At 44.1% G+C, this 24,245-nt stretch overlaps 1 protein-coding gene across 2 annotated transcripts in view; it reads left to right on the top strand.

Moving 5' to 3' along the window:
* The window catches only part of ZFYVE9 (zinc finger FYVE-type containing 9), a 391,527-nt gene extending 372,808 nt beyond the window's left edge, over positions 1 to 18,719 (top strand). For both annotated transcript variants that reach the window (XM_069232671.1, XM_069232672.1), the window contains 3 exons: positions 2,072 to 2,177; positions 2,615 to 2,791; positions 16,291 to 18,719. In XM_069232671.1, the coding sequence (XP_069088772.1) occupies positions 2,072 to 2,177; positions 2,615 to 2,791; positions 16,291 to 16,452 (445 nt within the window). In that variant the 3' untranslated portion in view covers positions 16,453 to 18,719. The remainder of the gene's footprint in view (positions 1 to 2,071; positions 2,178 to 2,614; positions 2,792 to 16,290) is intronic.
* Positions 18,720 to 24,245: the final 5,526 nt, after the last annotated feature.

Below are 24,245 nucleotides of genomic sequence, written 5' to 3'. Positions count from 1 at the left end.
TTTTTCCGCTATCATGCTCAGGTGTGTTCAACAAGGACTTTGAGACTGATGCTATCCTCACAGCTTCTTTCGGGCCTCACTGCTCCATTTGTCAAGACAGAAGACTCTGATAACATTTTACTGCATAATCAGCATCTGTTTGACGGATCTCCCATGGGAACATCGCTCTACCTCCACGTACCATGCCTGGTTCACCTGAACCGTCTGGTGCCCTAGTTGTCTTCTTGGATTCTGTCGAGCCTCCACAGATCTCAGCTCGGAGAATGCAGGTATGAAGCACCCCTGGGTGGACCAGCATGGCGTTTGCAACCTTTGTCTCGCCTGGAGCAAACACAGAACATCTGTGAGTTCTGGCTCGCATGTCGGTGCAAGAAGATCTTAAGCTACCAAACAGAACCTTGTTGGGTGCACATACTTAACACACAACAAAATTTAAATATCTTCAAATGTACTATGCAAATTCCAAATATATCAGAATTGGGAAAACCCAAATGAAGCAAATTGTTTCTGATTTTGAAGTGTGCTGGAAACAAATATTTAAATACGATCAAAACAAATCAATACAGTCAGGTAACGGTTCTTAACCTGTGGTTCAGGGACCTCTGGAGGACTACAACACCCACTCAGGGGGTCTCCGACTGTTTAGAAAAGTAATGAATATCAACAGATTAATAGGGTGTATATAAATACAGTAGCAAAATGTAAAATTAAAAATGTTAAAGCTTTCCATAAATGTGAAGTATTTTGAAACTGTAGCCTAAAAATTAGTTGCTGTCCTCAGCTAAATTCGTGGAAGCAGAGCAGATGTATCAAGCAGAATATAGTATGGATGATGGGTGGCCTCAGTTAGATTTCGAAAAGCTCCAAACGTTTCATAAAAATGTTTTTAAAAAAAAATGTGTGAATTATTTCATACTTTTTGTATTTGTTTGATGAATACATGCTTCTGTATTTTGTGTACTGTTTTGAGGTGCAAATAATCAGAATTGCTTAAGTACGGTCCCCGGCTTCCATTAATGACTCAGTGGTGTCCCAGCATTCCAATCATTATTCAGTAGGGGCCTCTGGATCCCAGTAATGATTAAATGGGGGTCCACAGAAGTGAAAAGGTTAAGACCCACTGCACTAGATGATGCCACACATTGTTTGTGCGCTGCATAGTTTCATTAGTAAAAATGTGTTTGTGGAAATGTAATGGTCATTTCAATTGAAAACGTGCTGTATGTAATGGCAGTGTACTACCACGCCATGTACACTCCACTCCACTGTGCTCCACTCGACAGCGCTTCACTCTACGACACTCTACTCCACTCTGTGCCACTCCACTCTTCACCACACTAATATGTGCCACTCCACCCATCCAACTTTGTTACTCTACAACACTCTAAGCCCCTCTGACACTCCACTGTACTGCAATCCATACCACTTTACCCAAATCTACGACCCTCCACACTACACCACTCCACTCTGACACTTTACTCCACTTGTCTCTATGGCACTTCACTCTACCCCATCCACTCTATGGCAATCCACTGTACTCCACTCTAAGACACTTTGTTCCACTCTGACACTTTGTTCGACTCTAGTCCACTCTGCGCTGCACCCCTCTAAGATCTTCCACTCAGACTCTTCTCCAGTCAATAACACTCCACTCTGACACTCCACTTCACTCTGTGCCACTACCAAACTCTGACTTTTGACTTTATGCCACTTAACTCTGGGCCATTCGAATCCATGACTCTACTCTGACCCTCCTCTATACAATACCCTATCCCACACCACACCTCTGCACACAACTCCACTCTACAACACTTTACTCCACTCTGTGCACACTATCTCTTACTTTAAGATAGTATATACAGAGCTAACTTCCTACAATACTTGTTTTCATTGTGGATTTTGTTTGGTTGTACATTGTCTTATGTAATGTATCTGACAAAAGAAAATTGTGACATACCAATGGAGTTGCGTTTTATAATGAGGTTTCCGTATTTAAATGCAGGAACGTTGTGCACTGTTTGTGTAATGAACTTTACAATATTATGCATCAATTCTCTTTTTTGCCCTGTAGAGTTGTAAGTCCTATTGATGGCAAGCCGATGGAGTCCATAACCAGCGTTAAAATCTTTCATGGGTCGGAGTACAAAGCAAATGGAAAAGTTATTAGGTGGACAGAGGTAAGAGAATGGGCTCAATTGTTTAAGAAAATGAAGGGGTAAGAACAGAGCTCCCAACAGCCCTCCAGGTCTTCTCCAGCTGCCTGTCATGGGTATAATGAAGGCTGATGTCAGGTATGCATTACAACAAAGTAATGCTCTCAGCAAGAAATACAAAGCAGTTATACATGATGATGCTCAGCACAGCTGGCCCCATGCTGACTCGCTTAACTGATTAATAACTTCCACTGGGTTTGGTTTTTTTAAGCCCAGGACACTCCCAAACTTCCCTCTCCAAGCAATCAAAAGGCATAATTTCGAGAGAATTATCGACGTAGGGATTCATTTTTTATGTCCATTTTTTTTGTTTAACCTTACGCAGCCGTTATGATACAGATGAATAATTGTTTGTCATGTATGAAAAGCCAATGTTAGTTTGCCGTTTGTTTACTCCGTAGGTGTTCTTTCTGGAGAACGACGATCAGCAGAATGGTCTGAGTGACCCGGCCGATCACAGCAGATTGACTGAAAACGTTGCCAAGGCCTTCTGTTTAGCACTCTGTCCACACCTCAAGCTGCTAAAGGAAGATGGGATGACCAAACTGGGCCTGCGTGTTACACTTGACACCAATCGAGTAAGGGTTTCTATTTCTACAGAGCACAAACGAAAAACTTTAATATGATAGAAAATGGAAAAACATTTTGTTAAAGTTGCGCATGTCACACACATAAAGGTGACCCAATGAGGTCAGAAAAAGGACAGTTATTAATCAATATTCATCCTTGTTTTAGGCTTTCTTCTTTCTTCCCATCTTGTTTCTGTGCTGAAAAAATAGCTTTTTAGTCTAAGAGCATAAAGTTTAGAGCATTTTTTTATGTGCTCACGTATTCATTTTGGCAGACTTCCGCAACGGTTGCGTATTTTTTCAAGAATGACTTGGTGGTACTCTGTGGGATCTATCACTGAAATGGTGATTTTATGTTGCTTAATGAACAACAAATAAACATAATACTATAAGAACTGCTGATCCATAGAGCACTATCCATCATATGCATTTCATAAGACACGGTCCAAATAGGCTTCAGCTCAAATTGTAGGAAGCACACCACTTTGCCCAAATTTTGCTGTGTTTTTGGGGCAGCCTTAGCAGCGTATATTGGTTCCTCCAGTTTGTCACACCAGTCCATCGCTACTCGTGCCCATTTGTGGGGGACTCGCTGAGGTCCAAAGTCTGGCAATGTCACTTTTTGCAAGCATGGTTTGTACGAAGCTGAATCTTGATGTAGGGGACCAAAAAGAGTTGCACTGTGTAAAACACCCCAGAGGAATTACAGACTCACAAATGACCTCTTCTGTAGTAGTGTGGCTGAGCAGTTAAGCATATCAGAGGGTAGTGCTAAGCATGTATAGCACACACAAAGTTAGTGAGGGAGAGACACACTCAATAAAGAAATCTGACACCAATTTATGAAAATTACACATACTTTTATATAAATAAATGTTGATGCCAAGATCATCAGAATTGAACAAGTACTTTTCGAGTTATGAATTTTTGCAGTTTTGAAAAGTAGTGCAATTTTTGGTAATGTGATCCTGGGGGGGTGGGGGGGGAGACATATACTGCATTTGGACACTGAGGAACGACCTACATGACTGTTCTTCTGGTCCAAAGCAGCACAAACAGGTCAGTTCGTGAAGCAATGAGACGTCCGGGTGCAGAGGTGCTTTGCAGCCTTGGGTGCCCTAATGTTATCCTATGGAAAAGAAACACTCTGCATACGGGTACTTAGCAGAGACTTAAAGGGCTGTTTTGGACTTGAGGTGAGGATGGGGAAAGGTCCCAGGCCGCACCAACAGTTTGCCTTGGTGGTTGGGGGAAGGGCTTTGGGGGGGCTCTGGTGCATCCAGGTGGAGGGGTGTATTACAGCATCAGGTGTCCCAATCACTGCAATGGAGATCAGTCTGGTTAGAAAGAAGCTGAAAGCATGGACTGGGCACCCAGTCCGGGGGAACGCACAAGGGGGCTCAACCCTTGAGATCCTTGGGCACGTAGGGACTCTGTTGGCCCACCTCTGCTTGGGTGATGGGGCTCGGGTGCAGTGGTGTTTTTTGGCATCTGGTTCCCATGCAGGGGATACTTGCAGTTGGAGTGAGAGTGTAGAAAGAGGCTGCAGGCGGTGTTAGGAAATTCACTGTTGGCAAACCCACGGTGGGCTTTGGCTCACAAGGGCCTGGGGAACACACTGCCACCGCTGGCCCACTTCAACACGGGCCAGGGGGCACGGGTGCAGTGATGCTGCCCGATGTCGGGTTTTGTCCTTGTGAGTCTTCTTTGGTGCCTGCAGGGTGCAGTGAAGCTGCTCTGTTACTCCACAGGAGATCCTGGTTACTTCTTAAAGAGCTGGCAATCCTCCCAGGCCGTTGTAGGCACAACAGCTGCAGGACGAGACGTCTTTTCTGCAGTTGTCAAGGACAGGAGGCAAGCCAGTGGGGTTAGGGCCAAGTCATTTGCTGCTCCTCAGTTCTTGCTTTTCGTGGCTCTTCGGGTCCTTCTTCCAGCAAATCTGAGGTTCTGGTATCAGAGGGTCCCCTAAATACTTATTTTAGGGGTCTTAAGGGGAGTGAAGTGCAGTAGCCAATGGACTACTTACCCCGGGGGTCACTATCCCCCTAGATAACCACTTCCTTTGGGGAGTGGGCCTCACCCTGTTCGAGTTCCTAATTCTACCACGCACAAGATGGTGGAATTCCTAAGGTTATGTTCATCTAATGCATTTCAGTCAAAGTTGCATCAAAAACTACGCAAAAAGTGGGGGACTTCTGCAACCAGAACCCAGTTTCCTACATGGTTCTGATCCCCATCAGAGTACAGTCTCCCCGGCTCCCCCTTATGTCCTCGAGAATGTCCAGTTTCGCCACCATGGGCGAGAGTTCCCAGGCCCTTGCCTGAGGGCCTTTGAAGAAGTACCAAAAATCTTTTGCCAGCACGATGTGATTACTGGACAACTCCAGACCATGTGAAAAAAATCACCCTGTGCCTGTGGAAAGTGGAAACCAGTGGGTGAGGGGAGTCTATTTGCGTGCTAAAGATGTAAGGACATAAGATTGGATATGTGTAAATGTTTCACTTGGATAGCGCAAAGCCATGAGGAGATAACTAACACTCTGGAGGATATACAAACGTTTCCCTAGTCGCTGTCCGGTGGTCCCATCCAGGCCTCCCATCTTGTTCTAAGGGTCTGGAAGAGATTTGGCAAATTAATCACCAGAGCTTTATATATTTGCAATATCGCCCTTTCCCCAGACAGTCCAGTAGAATTTTAACCTTAAGTGTACTGTACTCTGGTAGTGTATGGGGATTGGGCGGGAACACCACAGGAAGGGCTGTGACCGGATTTTCTCTCAGAGATGCACACCGCAGCAACAGTAAGCCGCAGATGCGTAGGCCTCTGGGCATGGAAATTTCACCCAGTGCCTGGCCCGATCATCAAGAAGGGCCAAAGGGTCCGCAGGCAGTGTGGCGGGCCTGCTCGCAGCCAGGAGTTCAACATTGCGCGTTCGCCATCTGGGCCTTCTTGGCCACGACCAGCTGCTTTGTTTTCTGTGCAGTCTTATTTACCCACTCTCACTCCGGCAAAGGTTTACTGTAGCCTTTGGAAAGAAAACTGTAACAGTAACCAGTATGCTGAGCAGTTGAAGGTCTTAGTTCTAGGTTGGTATCAGTTCATTATCTTCTCGGTGCTCCTCCCAGGGTAGTTCATTGGCTTAGAGCCTTTTCCTGGAATTCGAAAGAGTGATTTTGCCTGGAATAGTCTAAAAAAAAATACTTTGCTGTCCAAATACTGATGACAGTCTCTTCTAGCGTACTTTTTTGTTCTAAGAATAAAGGGACCTTGGGGGTGTTATCTGTCCTCTTATTGGACTTTACCAGATATCATAGGTGATGTGGTGAAAGATCTATCAGCAAGTCCATCAGCAGATTTTTGGAAGGAAGGGCTTGTTATAACTAATAATCCCACGCAAATCAAGACAGTCAGTCTTATTGAATTCATTCCAACTTTATAATATGCAATTAATTCCAACTTTATAATATGCAATAGTTTGCAATCAGTTTTCAAAACAAAGACTAAAGCAGTACTAACATGCCACAGATAATCTCTAAACAGTGTAAAATGTAAAAAAAAAATATATATATATTCTTTTAAAGCCTGAGGTTACTCCTAGTGTATTAGGCCCTGGTTACCCTCGCATTCAAAGTGGTTTGAACAAGAACTCCATATGTATTCCTTACTCTAGCAGTAGCTTGAAGGTTTCTGTGATATGAGAGTGGGGACTCACGTGGAGTGGCCCTAATCATGCATGGTAAAAATCAGCTACCAGCCATAGTATTACTTTGAAAAAAAAAAAAGATAAGTTGTTTTATTTACAGTTGGGATACTGGGTCCTTGCAGAATAGCCGTCTGTCAGTAGTACATTTTTATTGTGGTACTGTTAGATAGCAGATTAGTCTGTTTAATGTAACACAATTTTCAGATCTGTCTGCTCCATCAAGTGCAAGCTTTCACATCCTCAGTCCACTTACCTGCGTTTTGCCTAAATTACACTATCCTACAGAACCAAATAGAAACACAAACTAAAATGAAGGCCTAAAAAAGCGGTAGCAACGTGATCGGGTCTGAAGGAAGTAATCTGCAAACATTTTCCAAGATGTTTTTTAAGCTGAACCATTGTTTTTCTAAAACCATGCAAGTGCTGTAGTTCCTGAAACGTTATGAAGCTGTTGAGCACAATAGTTCTGTGATATAGTGAATCCCTTGTTGCCAGACCAGCAGTGAATTTATCATGGATACTGGGTAGGGGTGGGGGTGGGTGCTGTTTTGTCCAACATGGTAGACTAGTCTCAAGTATACCAGCGTATGTCTTTCCAGACACAAATGAGTGTCAATAGAGTCTATATTTTCACCTTTGGTTAAATTTGAATAAGTGGTTATGTCTAGCTTTCTCTGGGGAGAGAAGCTAGAGGAATATAAATGTTCATCCAGCGAGATCAGAATACATAGGCTGCACAGTCCTACTACAGAGAGCTGTGAAATAATACCACTTGAAGTCTTGAAAGGATTGAGGCCACCAGCCTCGATACTAAGGCCAAATTGTCGAGACACCCTCCTCTGCTGATTAGATTCCCATTGAAAAGTTGTAATAACCATCTGCAATCTTGTACAAAAAGACTGAGGGGTAAAGTAGATGGATACTCAGAAAAGATTTTTAAAAAGGCAAATTGACATGGAATATTATGCTGGTTCATTGTGGCCATATTTGAACTAATACCTTGCATTTTGTTATTATTAATACCCAGAACAGAATCCAACTTTTTAGCTAGCTTTACAACTGCAGACATTTGTGTCTTCTTTTGAGAGCTAGGTACGGCTGTCTCATTAGTGAAGGGCACTACTTTATTTGTAAATTGTATGTATTTAAATAAGGGAATACATGGTGAAGTTTTTGATAAATCAGTATGGGCTCGGTATGTAGTGCAAAAAAGCACAAGAGGGGGAGAACTTGCCCAGTCACTTGCTGTACTCAATATGGAAAGTTTCTGAGGTTCTGAATAATGCATATGACCACCATTAATTCATAATATAAACACTGAATTGCGTAAATAAATGACCAAAGGAAATTGAAGAAATCCAATATCTTCCATAATTATCATACTATCATACTACTATGCATCATACCAAGAAAAACTTTTTTAGCATCTAAGAAAAAAGAGGCAAGCGGACCCCCATGCTATTGCGCAACATTAAGATGAAAAAAGATTACTTTTGTATAGTTAATGTTACTGTAGCCTAAAACATATACAAGTCGCTCCACAGAAACAAATGTAGGTAAAATCTAGTTAGTTCTTTTGGCTAATATCTTTGCATAGCTCTCCTGTTGACATTTTGCAAATAACATAGAGCGACAAGACCTACATAGTTTGAGTTCTTTGTGGTTTTCTGTGGATATAGTAATGTTGGTTCACTGGGATTATTAGGAATACTCAATGTAATCTTAGCTTTCAGAATGACAAGTAAATCATTAGAGGAAGAGGATTCTTCTATTTATTTTATTCTATAATTTCATTATGAAATCCAGTTGAGAAGGGTTAATTGTTGACATCCAAGGGCTAGTCAAGGTTCCTAAAAACATTAGCATTGTTTGACTCTTTGTGAGTGTGTAGGAAGCTGGCTCTCCATATGGTGCACTAACGTGAAGTACACTGTGCAGAGTGTCCAGGGGATTCCCAAAGGTTTGCCAAAGCAGAAATAGATAGGTCTATTGCTCTTTTTGTAGTAGTGTGGGCAAGTAGTTAGGCTTATCAAGGAATTGCGTTAAGCATTTGTTGTATTCACAGAGGCAATAACTGAGATACACACTCAAAAAATAAATCCAAGACCAATTTATAAAAATAACAGTTGCTTTTATATATGCTTTGAACCAAAGAACTTCATTATAAGGTAAGCAGTTTTTAATTTAAAAATACTTTGCTGTTTCAAAAATCGACACTGCAAGAGTCTTCAGTGTTAACCTGTAGGGGGGAAAACAATGATGCAGTTTCACAGGTAAGTACATGACTTATGGTCTAAGTCTTCAAGGCTTTAGGCAAGCTCCTAGCAAGGGTCAGGTTGGTTCCAAGAGTGAACTCACAGCGGCGCATGGAAAGCAAGGTGCAGAGGTGAAAGTCGGATTCTATGCCCGGTGTTAGTCAATGGAGACTTGGGAGTGGGAAGATGTTGACACGCTGCTCACAGGTAAGTACCAGCAGTGGCCGAGGTTGGTCTCCAGGGTTTGAGATGAGCACTGGAGGGGGCCAGAAGGCAGCACCAAACGTACACCCTCAGTGGCACAGGGGTGGCTGGGTGCAGAGTACCAACACAGCGTCGGGCACCCAATGTTAATCAATGGCAGAGATCACTTTCAGAAACGAGCTGCAGGCTCTGGCCAGGAGGCCGTGAGAGGTCAACCCACAGCTGCCCAGGTAAGTTGAGATGCCAAGGGTCGTAGTAACACTGACGGTTCAGCTCCCCAAGGCACAGGGGCTCTGGGTGCAGGGGTGGCTTTGGGTGTCGGAATCAGCTTACCATGCAGGTTGCAGTCAGGGGGAGTCCTCAGTTTTAGGCTGCAGGCATTGCTTGGTAGGTCGGTACGGGTCGGCCCACAGTGGACTCTTGGCCAGACTCTTCACTTCCATCTTGCTTTCAGCGATGGTATAGTATTTCGATCACGTTTTTTTCCCAAAGTTTACGTACTGAAACCGAATTCCTGTGCCAGAAGTCGGATTCCTGCCCTTTGGGGCGTCGATACCCCTCTTGGGCCTACTCCAAATTTACACACATCGATTCACACCTGGTGTGTAACTTCTGCTTGTCCCTGGAACATAAAAAGAAATGCAACGCCTGTAGGTGTTTTTGATCTACGAAGTGGGACCGAAGAGCCTGTCGATTGGAGATGGCATTGAAAACACCGGACAACACCCCCAACATTTTCAGAGAGAAACATGCACAGGAGGAAATTGGACATCAGGCAGCCCTCTCTCTATTTGAGATCCCGAGTTGGACATTGAATCCCGCATCGAGAGTCAGACTCTCACTGCAGCACAACATGTGAGTACACGGCCCAACTTTACATCTAAAGACTTTATTAAAAAAATTCTAAACTGGTCGTCGGTGCACTACTGCCTTCGAGCCATGGTTGGATCCTAAAGTTACATTCGGATGCCCCACCCTCGACTTGGCATCAAAATTTGCCAAGGCACCTTCGGACTCAACCACAGATTCAACAACATCCCACACAGCCTCAGGATCGAGTTGAATTTTCGATCTGAGCATTTCAACTCAGAGAAAGGAGCCATTAATATCCGTTTCGGAGCTTACACCAAAACTTCGAACTGAGGAGGGTAGCTTCGAAAGACTCCACTCATCTATAGCAGCTTCACCAGTAGGGCCAATTCTGGAAGTTATGGATGCTCGTCAGTTTCCACTTACAAAAGGGAAAGGGGAAAAAAATTGAATCTCCTCCCGTTCCCATTAAAAGGAGACTTATGTTCCAAGAGACATTGGACTCTGCTCCTCCTCCTAAAAATGTCTCCAAGGACAAATACAAAGCTCCAGTTCCCCCTCAGCCTTCTACATTTCACTCTCCTCTACTTCCGTTTACTCCTCCACCACAATCATCTACAACTTTCAAACAGCCACAGTTCTCTCCAGAAGGGTCACCACCACCTCATGGAGAGGACTCAGGTGAAATTCCACTCGACGTACATCCATGGGATTTATATGACCCAGATCCCAAGGAAGAAGACTATCGAGGGTCCCTGCTCTGCTCTGACTCCTCGTAGCTCCACCGGCAAGTAGAGCCCTTCGTTACTCTGACCTCTGTCAGAAGTTCGAGGCCCTCCTCCAACCGCAGGCTTCTGCCTTCATCTCATCCCTGGTGTCTAGTGGGAGAGCTCTGCTCTTCTACTACGCTGCCCTCTGCCTCTTTTCTCCTTTTCTCCTCTTTTACCTCTTTTTCACTCTGTGTGCTTTTCCTTCCGTGTTTTGTCCCTTTTTATGTTCCTTTTGTCTTTCGCTTTCTGCGTTTCACTCTCTCCTCCCTGTTTCTCACTCCGCTCTCACTCCCCCTTCCCTCTCTCCTCTGCTGCTGCTGCCCCTGTGGCCTCACCCCCTCCTCCTTCTCGCGCTGTATCCCTGCCACTGCTGCCTCTGGGGCCCGCCCCCTTTTTTCGTGCCGTTTTCCACTCCCGACTCCCAGCTGTCCTCTCCTCCCCCTCTCCCTACTTAATGACGGCCACGCAGCAGGCAAGCCCATCTGCACCCATCCGTGACCCGAACGCGACCAGCGACACGACCCCTGGCCCTGCCACCCACCGCCTCTACAGCAGACAGACTCATTGCACTCAACCCAGGACGCAACAAGTGCAAGCAAGCAGCTCCAGGCAACACACACAGTCCATTCTTCTTCCTCCGCTGCCATCAAACCTGCACCACCACCAACACCCGGGTCCCAGCACAACCCATCCGCAACAACTCATCGAACCCTAAACCCCTGAAGTGCATCCTCCTCAATGTCCGCTCCCTCCATAAACACACCACCGAAATCTGGGACCTCCTCGACAGCATCATTCCGGATGGAGCATTCCTCACGGAGACCTGTACCAACAACACCTCAAGCCCAGACATTGCCATAGCCATCCCCCAGGGGTACAAGATCACCTGGAAAGATCACCCCAGCCTCCCGGGGGGAGGGGGAAATTGCCATCGTCCACAGCTCCAACCTCTGCCTGAACACACACTCCGAAGACTCCAAAGAAGCCACTAACCTGATGGAACACCTCCCCTTCAAGCCACACACCAGCCCAAAATCCAACATCCGGGGAACTGCACACCCTTCACCAACTTCATCTCTGCACAAGCCATCCTAGCCACCAACTACACCTTGCTGAGAGACCTCAACTTCCACTTCAAGAAACCACAAGACCCCAGCACCGCTTCCCTTTTAGACAACCTCCACAACATAGGACTTCGACAGATCTTGACAGAGCCAACACACTCAACAGGACACACCCTTAATCCCATCTTCACCACAGGAACCGCCGCTACATTCAGCCGCACCACAGAACTCCCATCACCGATGCATCAACTTCACCTTCAACTCACCCACCATCACCAGACCTCCAACCCCAGCCATCGCGTAGAAACTGGACAAGAATAACCGACAATCAGCTCATTGCCCCCCTCCATTGCCCAGACAACAGCGAGACAACAGACATCCCAGCCTCACAGGACCTATGCAACAGACTCAACACCTACTTCCACCACAAAATCAAGACCATCTGCGACACTTTCAACAAGGACAATCCACGCATCGAACCCCCCGTCCAACAACCGACACTAACAAACCCACTATCTCCACCTGGATACCTCTCTCCATCGAAGATAATTTGAAAACCATGAAGTCCATCCTCTCCGGGATCCCCATGGACCCATGCCCCCATCACATCTTCAACAGAGCTGCAGACACCATTGCCATCAAGCTCTGCCTTACCATCAACAGCTCACAAGCTGCCGCCACCTTCCCCAACAACTGGCAACACACCGAGATCAACCCCCTCCTCAAGAAACCATCAGCTGACTCCACTGACTGAAAAAACTTCAGACCCATCTCCCTAGTTCCATTTCCTGCAAAAGTCATAGAAAAAGCAGTCAACAGCCAACTCACCACGTTTCTAGAAAGCCACAACATCCTCAACATCCCCCAATCCGGATTCAGGTAAACTGCAGCATCGAAACAGCCCTCCTGTCCGCAACAGATGACATCTGCTCCCTACTGGACAAGGGAGAGACGGCGGCACTCATCCTACTTGACCTCTCGGCAGCGATCAACACAGTCTCCCATCACACCCTGATAAGAAGACTCCACGAAGCCGGCATTAGAGACAAGGCCCTCAACTGGATCCAATCCTTCCTCTCCGGCAGAACGCAGCGAGTGAGACTCGCCCCATACCTCGCAGAACCCACCTCCCCACCTGTGGAGTGCCCCAAGTATCTTCTCTCAGCCCCACGCTGTTCAATATCTACATGGCCCTGCTAGCCACCATCGTCAGAAGCTACGGAATAAACATCATCTCCTATGCCGACAACACCTAACTCATCCTCTACCTCTACAACGAAGCAGACAAAGCCAGATACAACTTCCACAAGGGCATGAAAGCAGTTGCCAACTGGATGATAGATAGCTGCCTTCAACTCAACACAAACAAGTCCGAGGTGCTCATCCTGGGCCCCCGACCCAACGCATGGAGCAACTCCTGGTGGCCACCCACCCACCTCCGCCAGCCACGCCTGCAACCTGAGAATCTTCCTGGACCCCGACTTCTGTATGAATCATCAGATCAACACAGTCACCTCCACCTGCTTCCGCACCCTCTGCCTCCTACACAAGACCTTCAAATGAATCCCCCTCGAGCATAGAAAGATAGTCACACAAGCCCTTATCACCACCAGACTGGACTACAGCAATACACTCTATGCTGGAATTAGCAAAAAAATCACCCGCAAATTGCAAAACATCCAGAACGCCGTGGCCGTTTTGATCCTCGACCTACCCCGACACTGCCACATCTCACAACACCTACGCACACTGCACTGGCTCCCCATCGAAAAAAGAATCACTTTCAAAATTCTCACCTACGCACACAAAGCCCTCCACAACACTGGACCTGCTTACCTTAACCAGCGACTCAACTTCCACATACCCCACAGGACCCTACGCTCAGCCCAGCAGTCCCTCGCAGAAGTACCCCGCATCAGGAAAAGAAGAAAAGGACGCTCCTTCTCCTACTTCGCCACCACCACCCGGAACACCCTACCCACCCACATCAGCTAAACCACCTCCCTCCCTAGCTTCACGAAGGAACTGAAGACATGGTTTTTCTAATCCACCTCCGGTACACGCTACACCCCCCACCCTCACAGCGCCTTGGAACCCTATCGGGTGAGTAGCTGCGCTTTATAAACTCTGATTGATCCCATACTCCCTAATGACCCTGACTTGTACCAGGCACAGCGTTCACATCCTGAAGAGGCAACAGCATACAATCAGGTTATTGCACGGGCAGCTGCATACCATAATTTACGCATGCACACTGACCCGATTGAGGAGGATTTCCTCTTTGATACATTGATCAACACTCACAAAGTGAGCCAGTTCCTGCCCATGTTGCCAGGTATGCTTAGACAAGCCACAGACATCTTTAAAGAACCTGTTAGGGCAAGGTTTATTAATTCAAGGGTCGACAAAAAGTACAAGTCCGCACCATCAGACCCTATATTTATCATATCACAAGTACCTCTTGTCACTTTATAGTGGTAAGCACAGCATGGAAACGTGCTAATAGTCAATCCACAGGAGATGCTCTTCCTCCTGATAAGGAGAGCAAAAACCCTGTTGCAGCAGGTAAAAGAGTAGCTGCACAGGTTGCTAATCATTGTCTAATTGCTAATTCCCCGGGACTTCTGGCAAGATAAGATAGGGTCCACTGAGGCTAGATGGAAAAGCAGCCTCAGTACCTTCCAGAGGATCATCAGAAAAGAGGACAGGATATAGTCTCAGAAGGGCAAGCCATCTCCAACAACTTTATTCGATGTGCCATGGATGCAGCGGATACTGGGGGACATGCTGTAAACACCAGTGTTATTGTAAGAAGGCATGCTTGGCTCAGATGGTCAGACTTCAAGTCAGAAATACAACAGGCAGTTCTCAGCATGCTTTTTGATAAAGAACACATGTTTGGTCCTACTATCGACCTTGTAACACGGTTAATTGCACTTTTGCCGGTTACGTTCATAATTGCACTTTTGCGATAGGTATTATTACGTGTGAACTGTAGCAGCGCGATCGCGCTGTTTTTTTCTTTTAGTGCAAAAAAAATCCAGTTGGGAGTTTACAACTGTGAATAGCTGTAACTCCGACAAATGTGAGACCCTAGTGCATTGAAAATGCTTGTTTACTTGATTGTCTCAATAGTAGTATATAGTATAGCATACTATTAAATTCAGAAAATCAAATGAATAAATTATATTTCAGTTACAAACTAAAAGCAAAATACCGTTACTAAACATATAGTACATCATTCTACAAATATTAAACTCATAGATACAGTGACGTATGTAAAATGAAAAGACCATTATTCCTAATTACTGGTCCTACTTTGAATTGGCATGTAGTAAGAGATTAAGCATTCCTGTTTTAATGTTAGCCAATCAGAATGCATTTAATCTTGAGAATGCGTCATACCAAATGTACGTTTGTCCTGTTTCTATATTCATAATCCTGTTTTCCCGCCTTTGGGCAGGGTTTCACATATAGGATTTTATCTTCAGTGTATTCTTCCAACTACAAAGAACCTGTGTCTTTATACTCCCTAACGATTTAGGAACGTGGTATCTTACCTTCCTTTATGGTCCTACTGAAAGACATGGCATTAAACATAACTAAATTCAAATCACGGTCAGGTTTATTCTTTTGGAACACACCCTCCTAGAAACGTACCAAGACTAGACATTTGAAAACAGAATGTATTAAATGAAGCTGTTTGTTGATTATGTTGTCAGCAAAGGAAATGCCTACAATATCTTCTGTTTAATAGAGACCCATTACAATCACAGTGTTAGGCCAGTACCCATTTTAATAGCGCCTAGTCAAATGTAACCATATTTATTTTGGTATCCCTTAATTTGTCTTTTGTCCAGTCATTTTGCTAAAAGGCCAGTCACCCGGATTATTCACTAGCATCCAGTATAACATGAAAGCTTTAGATTTGCTCTCTCACCAAAAGAAAGTGGTAAAATCATTAGAGGATTTGAGTTACCTACATGGGTGGCATGATCCCAACACTCTGATCTGGCTCTCTTACATACTTTGTTACCTTTTATCTTATTTACTATGGGAATATTTCTGGTTTTGAATGAATTTTTAAGTCTGCTATTTCTTTTCTAACAAGGTATTCTTATGAACTAATGTACCATTTAAACATATTGAAATATGACAGCTTTACTCTTCTGGGGGTCAGGATCCCTTGGGTTATACTTGATATAGTCTAACTAAACCTTAGCTTCCTCATTGGCCAAGCAAAATGAGAATTTAAGAGACATTTGCTGTAATGTTGGGGGCATATTAATTAGTGCCTGCATATTTTCAGCTAGCTAATGGTAGCCACCTCCGTTTGTTGAATGTTAAATAAAACAATAGCATTGAAATTAAACTGCAGAATTTGTAGCTTGTGAAAAGGGTTTTGCTTCATATGAAATGTTTGCTCATGTGCAGTTTCAAATGTTCCATTTCTGTTTACCAGATATTTTACTATTGAAGCCATTTTTGTCTTTATCTATTGAGACGCACCATATGGCACCACATTGTGTGCAAAATGCAGTCCAAATCTTAAGCTGTATGAAAGTTTTTTTTTTAGGGAACTATGCCTTCTTAGTACCAGTCTCATAAAACGTGTTAAAAATGTGAATTAAAACCTAGAAGGTACTGAATGTATGTTATTTGGGGAGCACTAGATTTCATTCATTTCTGCCTTTGTTTCAGGTTGGATATCAAGCTGGCAGTAATGGGCAACCCCTGCCTTCGCAGTACATGAACGATCTTGACAGTGCCTTAGTGCCAGTGATTCATGGAGGTGCATGTCAATTGAATGAGGGACCAGTCATCATGGAGCTTATATTTTATATTCTGGAAAACATCTCATGAGTGGACTTCACGTTCTCTGTCGGACCTTTTGCATAGCAATTGCATCTGAATCATTTGCACTTTAAAACTGGAAAAGCTATTGTTAACACTACTAAATGGGCTCGGCAGGTGGGACGGCTGAGGACCGATGTTCCATAACTCTAAATCTTCTATGCATTGTCAATAATAGACGATCAGGGCAGCTTCTATCCTAAAAAAATCTTTCCTCTACAGCTAACGATTCGCAGCCGTTCTTGGTAATCTCACTACACCTGAATTGCAAGACCTAATTACAGCTATGTACTTTATAAGTTTGAACCAGTTGTAATAGTTCTTTGGGACTCAGATTAATGATGGAACAACTAAACGCAGCGTTGTGAAAGACTTTCACCTAAGGGTCATTCGAGATCTACAATGCAACCTCATCTTAATTACCGACACATCCAGTGGTTATTCAGCATACTTTGTAAAGTAGTACGGTTTACATTTCTTTGACTACTTCATGAGTCAAAGACATCGAAGACAATTTGCTATTTGCTTTGAAAATCCATATTGTGTTGCATGGTACGAATGCCTAGCCATAACATATAGAATAGGTCTGTCAAATTCATGTGAGAGACATAAAGTAGGGAGAGTGCATGGTTTGTCAACAGATTAGATACACATCTCTCACAGGATCCAGAGAAAACAGCTACTTATAAATTGACAGTTATTTTTGTGTAAATATATACATATATATATTATTGACAACCATGTTGCTGTCAAAATAAATTTTATTATTATTTTTATAATGCTAAGGAAAACTACCCGCATTTCTGAAGATATTTGTTGGCACTGTCAATCCTGTACAACATTGTGCCACAGACATGAAAGATCTGTATGTAATTTTAAGATTTGCATGTCTTGTGGGGAAAAAATGTTTCATGATTGCGATTACATCGCATTCCATTTTTTCACCTTTTCATTTTTATTTATTTTTTAATGTTTCTAATTTTTTTTAAATAATCGTGACTTCCTTTCCTGAGGAACATGTTTTTAGTATGTTTTCTCGTGGTCATTCATCGTCATAATACGCTAGTTTCAGTTGGAGCACAGCATTGACTTTTAGGATCACTCCAAGATGGTGAAATTGAATTCTTCCTGTCGATGTTACAGTGGGTTGGATATTTTTGCCTTCACCGGTAAGAGTACAAACCAGACTTCTGTTGAGAAAGATGGGAGCTTCAGATTCTAACAGACATCCAAATTCCATAAATCCTTTCCTCCCATGTTAGAAAGAGCTTTGATGTCATGCTATTCCAAGGTTGGCGTATTACTGTCTGTGTCATTAGATAATAGAAATACCTCACATATTTACATTTGTGATAGCAAAAGACTAAAACTATGCTATTATCTGCTGAGTTATCAGAAAAGGCCATACAGTGGTGGAATAGTAACTGGAGAATCAGACGCCCGCGTTTTTTAAACTTTTTCGTAAACACACATTTTCTTGAGTTCTCTAAAAGAGCTTAGTTTACAAGTAACTAGATCCTTTGATTCTCTAATCTAGTCATGTACTCTTTGAAACTAACATTTTAACTGAAATTAATAATTCCAGAACAGTGAATGTTTAATGGGTGCCCTTATGCCTTTGGAACTTGTAGCATAAAAAGTTATGTACTGTGTTGCACAAGAGACCTGGAGCGATGAGAGTGGAAATAGTCTTCCTGGCTTAATAAAGGGGGACCTCATCTTGCTTCATTGAACATTTAAGCTGCCCTTTTGATAAAAAAAATTTCTTAGCCAAAGTCAAATTAATGCGCTTCAGAGTCTGACTTGCAAAGTTAAATTGCACATATTAGTATGGATTTCGTGAGATAAGATTGATGGGGGCAGTGTCGTACTGCTGTGTATCTAAACTGAACTGAGAAATTGGATTCCTCAAATAGAAGTCTTCTGTTTTGTTTACATGTCTTTGAGCAGTCAGCTCTAGCTGGATGCGTCTTGCATATTCTAAGATTTGCCTATATGATAAAGCAGCTGTTTGGCCTTTGTGAAACACAGTATATTCTAGACGAGTCTTCTGGGATTCAGCTTAATGCTATCTTTATTAAAAAATACATTACACTTTTGTACAATAATGTTTGTTTAATGTCTTTGGTTTTTTTTAATTTATCTTCCGAAATTTGTGTTCGCCTATTTAACATATTTTCTTGTACAAGGAAAGATTCTGCCTAGATGAGATCATGAAGTGTGTAGCAGTATTTAACTATAATTGGAAAAATAAATTATACCATGCCACCACCACTAAAGCAGTATGATTTAACTTGATGTTCAGTGATAATTTTATGAAGAGGATAATGTGTTGGGGTTCATATGTAATTTAATTGTTGACTGTATCTGAAGATGTCATAGAGGTAGCACCACAGACTAATTGCCCAGGTTACCCTTCTATTTTTAATATCTTAAATCGTCCATGTCTTTAATATGGCACTAACAACACTGTGAGGACTAGGCACCTGTGCACCTGCCAGCACACCCTAACATTGAGGGACGAAGCGTAATCTCCTTCTAAAATGTCTAGATGAAGAATCAAATGCAGACCAAAGCAGAGAAGAATTGAGTACTGCTAACCCCTGAGACTGAACTTGGAAATGTCAGCCATTGGGTCCACTCTAAAGTCTGGGTTGAAGTAAAGTGGAAACCGGTAGTGTTGTGCAGGGCGTGGCTGATTGGTAAGTATCTAAATATTTCAAATTAGTATCAAAACAACATGCTGGGAAAGGTGAAAGAAGTCCCTTCCTAGTCTGCCTAGAATACAGACATTTACAGGATATAACCCTGCATCTCATGGAAAAATAGAAATCTACAGTTCTCATTCAGTCATGCACTTATTCCCTGACAGCCAAAAGGTAGGCACACGCAGGATCCTTTGGAGCAACAATGCTAGTTTACTTATAAATGCCACCTTTTCTATGCGTACAAATTATATAACCTGGGAATGCCATACTGGGCAATAGACTTGCACACATTGGCTGATCGCAGTGCAACATCATATGATTATTTTTTTTCAATAATGTAGCGGAACAAAGAAAAACAGAAATAACTGTTACAACACTTAGCAATATGTAGTGTCTTTTTTTGCATATGGTAACATACAAAAAAAAGGGGGTATACGTTGACATTCATAGATATTGTTTACAGCTAAGCAATGATATAATGACAGAATTGTGAGAGGGTTACTGTGGGTCTCCTTGTTAATTTACACAGATCTGGGACATATCTATACAATTCCAATTTATTTATCTGTTATGAATGTGTTTTTGTATCTGCATTTTGTTATGGCATTCTGTGATGTATGTATCTGCGGACCAGTTTTAAAATATCTTTAGATATTTTTTCTGAAGAGAATGTACAATGTATTTCTGCATTTGTGTTGCACCACTGTAGGAAGCTGGCTCTGTATATATTATATCAAAATGAGATATAGTGTGCACAGAGTCCAGTGGCTTGACAGAGGCAATAATAGAGAATACTAATGCTCTATTTGTGGTAGTGTGGTCGAGCAGTTAGGCTTATCAGGGGGTAGTGTTAAGTATTTGTTATACACACACAAGCAGTAGGAGAGACAAACACTCAGTGACTTAACTCCAGACCAAATTGTTTTTTATATAGAAAAATATTTGTTGTTAATTTATTTCTAGAACCATAAGATTAAGGAAATCCACAATGTATACAGTTTTCTTAAAAATGGCAAAAAGCTATTTCAAAAATTGACACTGCAATTTTCAACAGTTCCTGTTGGAGGTAAGTAAAGTACTGTTTCTGAAGTAACAAACTAACAGGTTTAGGCTCCGGGATATGGGTAGCCCACCGTTGGGGGTTTAAGGTAACCCCAAGCACCCAGCACCAACAACACAGGGCCGTTAGTTGCAGAGGTCAAACAAGAGCCAAAATGACGTGGGCCTGTATGGAGACGGGGGTACTCCATAGGTGTAAGGTAAGTACATGCATTGTCGGAGGGAAGACCAAGGAGGTTTAGAGGAGCACTGGGGGGGGGGGGGGGGCAAGTAGGCACCAAACATGCACCCTCAGCAACACTGGGGGGCCCCAAGTAGGCACCAATCCCACACCCTCAGTGGCATAGGGGTGGCCGGGTGCAGAGTGCAAACAGGGCGTCTGGTTTCCAATGGAACTCTAAAGGGGGGGCCCCAAGGGTCACTTAGGCACTGCAGGCAAGGCACAGGGGGCTTCTCGGGCAAGCCACAGACTGGATAGGGTGGGTGGGGCCACCTGCTGGTCATAGCTGCACTGGTGGTCGGGTTCTCTCGAGTCTGGGGGCTGCGGTGTGGTGTGGTGCTTTTCCATGCATCGGATATCTTCGTCCTGGGCTTTCGGGGTGGGGGGGGTCCTCGGTATTCCATCTGCAGGCATCATCGTGGAGAGGTCAGCCCAGGATGGCCACCTGGACACGGGCCGTGGGCATTGGGTGCAGAGTGGTTTAGGACTCATGCTTCTGGACTGAGGTGGGAGTCCTTTAGAAGCAGTTTCTTCTTCCTTCTTGTTGGACAGGTCCGCTGTCCACAGGGTTTTCTTGGTCCTCTGTGATGCATGCAGTCCCCTGGAGGCTTTTCAGGGGTCGGACCTGCAGAACGCGTTGCTTTTCGTTTGCTGTTTTTTGAAGCAGGAGACGGGCCAGTAAGGCCGGGCCGAGTCAGTTGTTGTCTCCTTCTCTGCGGTGTTTTCAGCTCAGCAGTCGTCCTTCTTTCTTGAGGTCGTCAGGAATCTGGTGAGCTGGGTTCAGGGATGCCAATGGCTACTGTCCCTGAGGGTGGCTACACCCTCCTTGTGCCCACTCCCTTTGGGGAGGGGGGCACATTGCCATTCCTATTGGTCCCTGTCCTCCAAACCAAGATGGAGGATTCTGCAGGGAGGGGGTCACCTCAGCTCTGGATACCTTAGGGGTGGTCCTGGCTGAGGCCTTCCTGTTTTCCTAATTTTCCTGCCGGACGTGCCGCCAGAAGTATGGCTGTGTCCGGGGGTGGGCATCTCCACTAGCTGTAGTGCCCTGGGGTGCTGTAATCCGAGGCTTGAGCCTTTGAGGCTCACTGCCACGTGTTACAGTTCCTGCAGGTGGAGGTGTGAAGCACCTCCACCCAGGGCAGGCTTTGTTTCTGACCACAGAGTGCACAAAGGCACTCACCCCATGTGGTCAGAAACTCATCTGAAAGTGGCAAACTGGCACCAGTCAGTCTTACACTAGCAGTTGGGCTAACATACAGGGGGCATCTCTAAGATGCCCTCTGTGTGCATTTTTCAATAAATACCACATTGGCATCAGTGTGGGTTTATTATGCTGAGTAGTTTGATACCAAACTTCCCAGTATTCAGTGAAGCCATTATGGTGCTGTGGAGTTAGTAATGACAAACACCCAGACCATATACTTAAAATGGCTCCACTGCACTTACAATGTCTGAGAAAGGACTTACACTGTATGGGCATTTTGCTCATGCAGATATGCCCTCACCTGTGGGATAGTGCACCCTGCCTTAGGGCTGTAAGGCCTGCTAGAGGGGTGACTTACCTATGCCACAGGCAGTGGTTTGTGGGCATGGCACCCTGAGAGGAGTGCCATGTCGACTTAGCCTTTTTCTCCCCACCAGCATACACAAGCTGCAAGGCAGTGTGCATGTGCTGAATGAGGGGTCCCCAGGGTGGCATAATACTTGCTGCAGCCCTTAGAGACCATCCCTGGCCACAGGGCCCTTGGTACCATGGGTACCTTTTACAAGGGACTTAACTGTGTGCCAGGACTGTGCCAATTGTGGGAACAAAGGTACAGTTTTAGGGAAAGAACACTCGTGCTAGGGCCTGGTTAGCAGGGTCCCAGCACACTTTCAATCAAAGTTGGCATCAACAGTAGGCAAAAAGTGGGGGGTAACCATGCCAACAGTGGCATTTTCCTACAACCATTTTATGTTGTGTGTCCTTCCCGTTTTAGATCTTGCCTGCAGACAATAGATTGTTGCAACAGCACATTTGCACTGCTTCTTTTTCTAAAAAAAAAAAACTAAAACTGGTCTTTTAGCACACCAGTTACGGTACGTATTAGTTGGCTTCATTGTCACTTCCATTTCTTTGCTTCTGATTGATCAGTGCATGCAGACTTCATTTCCTCTTTGGGTGTTCCTCCTTTGGATGGAGCATGGGCCACATACTGAGTACTGGCCTTATTGCTGTTCTTCTGCTCAAATGGAGGTACTTTCATGTTGCGTCTGTTATCTAGCTTCCTCATTCATTGCTTGTTGCCTTGTTGTTCCTGCTCCCTCTCTCCCATGTTATTGCCGTCCTTCCCGCTCTGTTGCCCCTTCACATGTTCTAACTTTAAGCCATGCTCCAACGCTCCTGCTATCTTCACACTCTGGATGTTGAGTGACACCAGCTTAAAACCTTTGGGCTGCCGACACTGTGAGAAAAGAACAGCAGTGCCTTCATCTGGAGGATAGATTTTTTTATAACATCCCAAGAGAGTGAGAGTTGAAGTTTAGAGCTGAACATATGAACCTGAAGGGTAAAACACAGATGGTGAAACCAAGGTGAAACCATGCAAATAGAGATTCAGGCTTTCTTCCCAGTACCAAAGCAGATAATGATTGTTTTGTTGCTTTTCTTTGATAGTGTTGATGGATTCAAACATGTTCCCATATGACTTAATGTCTCAGCTACTTCATTTTCTCGTTTTCTATAATAACCTTCCAAATCTACTTTTTAACAATTGTATCCTTAAGTACACGTGGCAGTCATGGCGTAGAGAGGCACATCAAGCAAACATCATTGAACAGGTGTTACCGCTTGAACAGAACAAACATTGGCAAAGCCAGTAGACCTCACCTACGAAAGATTTACTGGCTTAGTCGTTTTTGTTTTTTTTTGTTTTTTTTTTAATCCATGCTGCACAGCAAAAATAAAAGGGCGCAATGATGTGGTTAAAGCTGGCTGTATGATAGCTCTTTTGTATTTGAGCTCGTGCGTGTTTGAGCACTGCTTGCGAAATCTATTGTTAATACAAAAAAAAACTAAATGGCGCTTAGAACCAGCCCCTTACCTGAACGTACCATTGGCTTAATCCAACATCACTCTGATTTATGTGCTTCTGATTGGCCAGCACGTTGTCTGCACGTCACTTCCTGTTGTCTTCGTCGTCTTCGCCTCTGGGCCAAGTACTCCTTCCAGTCACTTCCCATCTGACACTGGCCAGTGTCCTTCCTCTGGCTACGATGCTGAAGGTGCTTAATTTTTCTTTTTGCATGCAGTCTTCTTTTTTTGCTGCCGTCTTCTTTCTTCTCTGCTGTCTTCTCTGTCTTCTTTCGTTGCTGCCTTCTATCGGTATGCCGTCTTCTTTCTTCGTTGGTGTCTTCTTTCTTCGTTGGTGTCTTCTTTCTTCGTTGGTGTCTTCTTTCTTCGTTGGTGTCTTCTTTCTTCGTTGCCGTCTTCTTTCTTCGTTGCCGTCTTCTTTCTTCGTTGCCGTCTTCTTTCTTCGTTGCCGTCTTCTTTCTTCGTTGCCGTCTTCTTTCTTCGTTGCCGTCTTCTTTCTTCGTTGCCGTCTTCTTTCTTCGTTGCCGTCTTCTTTCTTCGTTGCCGTCTTTCTTCAACGCTTGCGGTCTTCTGTCATCTATCTTCGCTGTCGTCTTCTTTCTTCGCTGTCGTTTTCAGTCTTCTTTCTTAGCTGTCTTCTTTCTTAGCTGTCTTCTTTCTTAGCTGTCTTCTTTCTTAGCTGTCTTCTTTCTTAGCTGTCGTCTTTCTTAGCTGTCGTCTTTCTTAGCTGTCGTCTTTC

The sequence above is a fragment of the Pleurodeles waltl genome, chromosome 4_2, assembly GCF_031143425.1.
Source record: "Pleurodeles waltl isolate 20211129_DDA chromosome 4_2, aPleWal1.hap1.20221129, whole genome shotgun sequence".
Classification (NCBI taxonomy): Eukaryota; Metazoa; Chordata; class Amphibia; order Caudata; family Salamandridae; genus Pleurodeles; species Pleurodeles waltl.
This window is presented reverse-complemented; position numbering and strand designations above follow the sequence as displayed.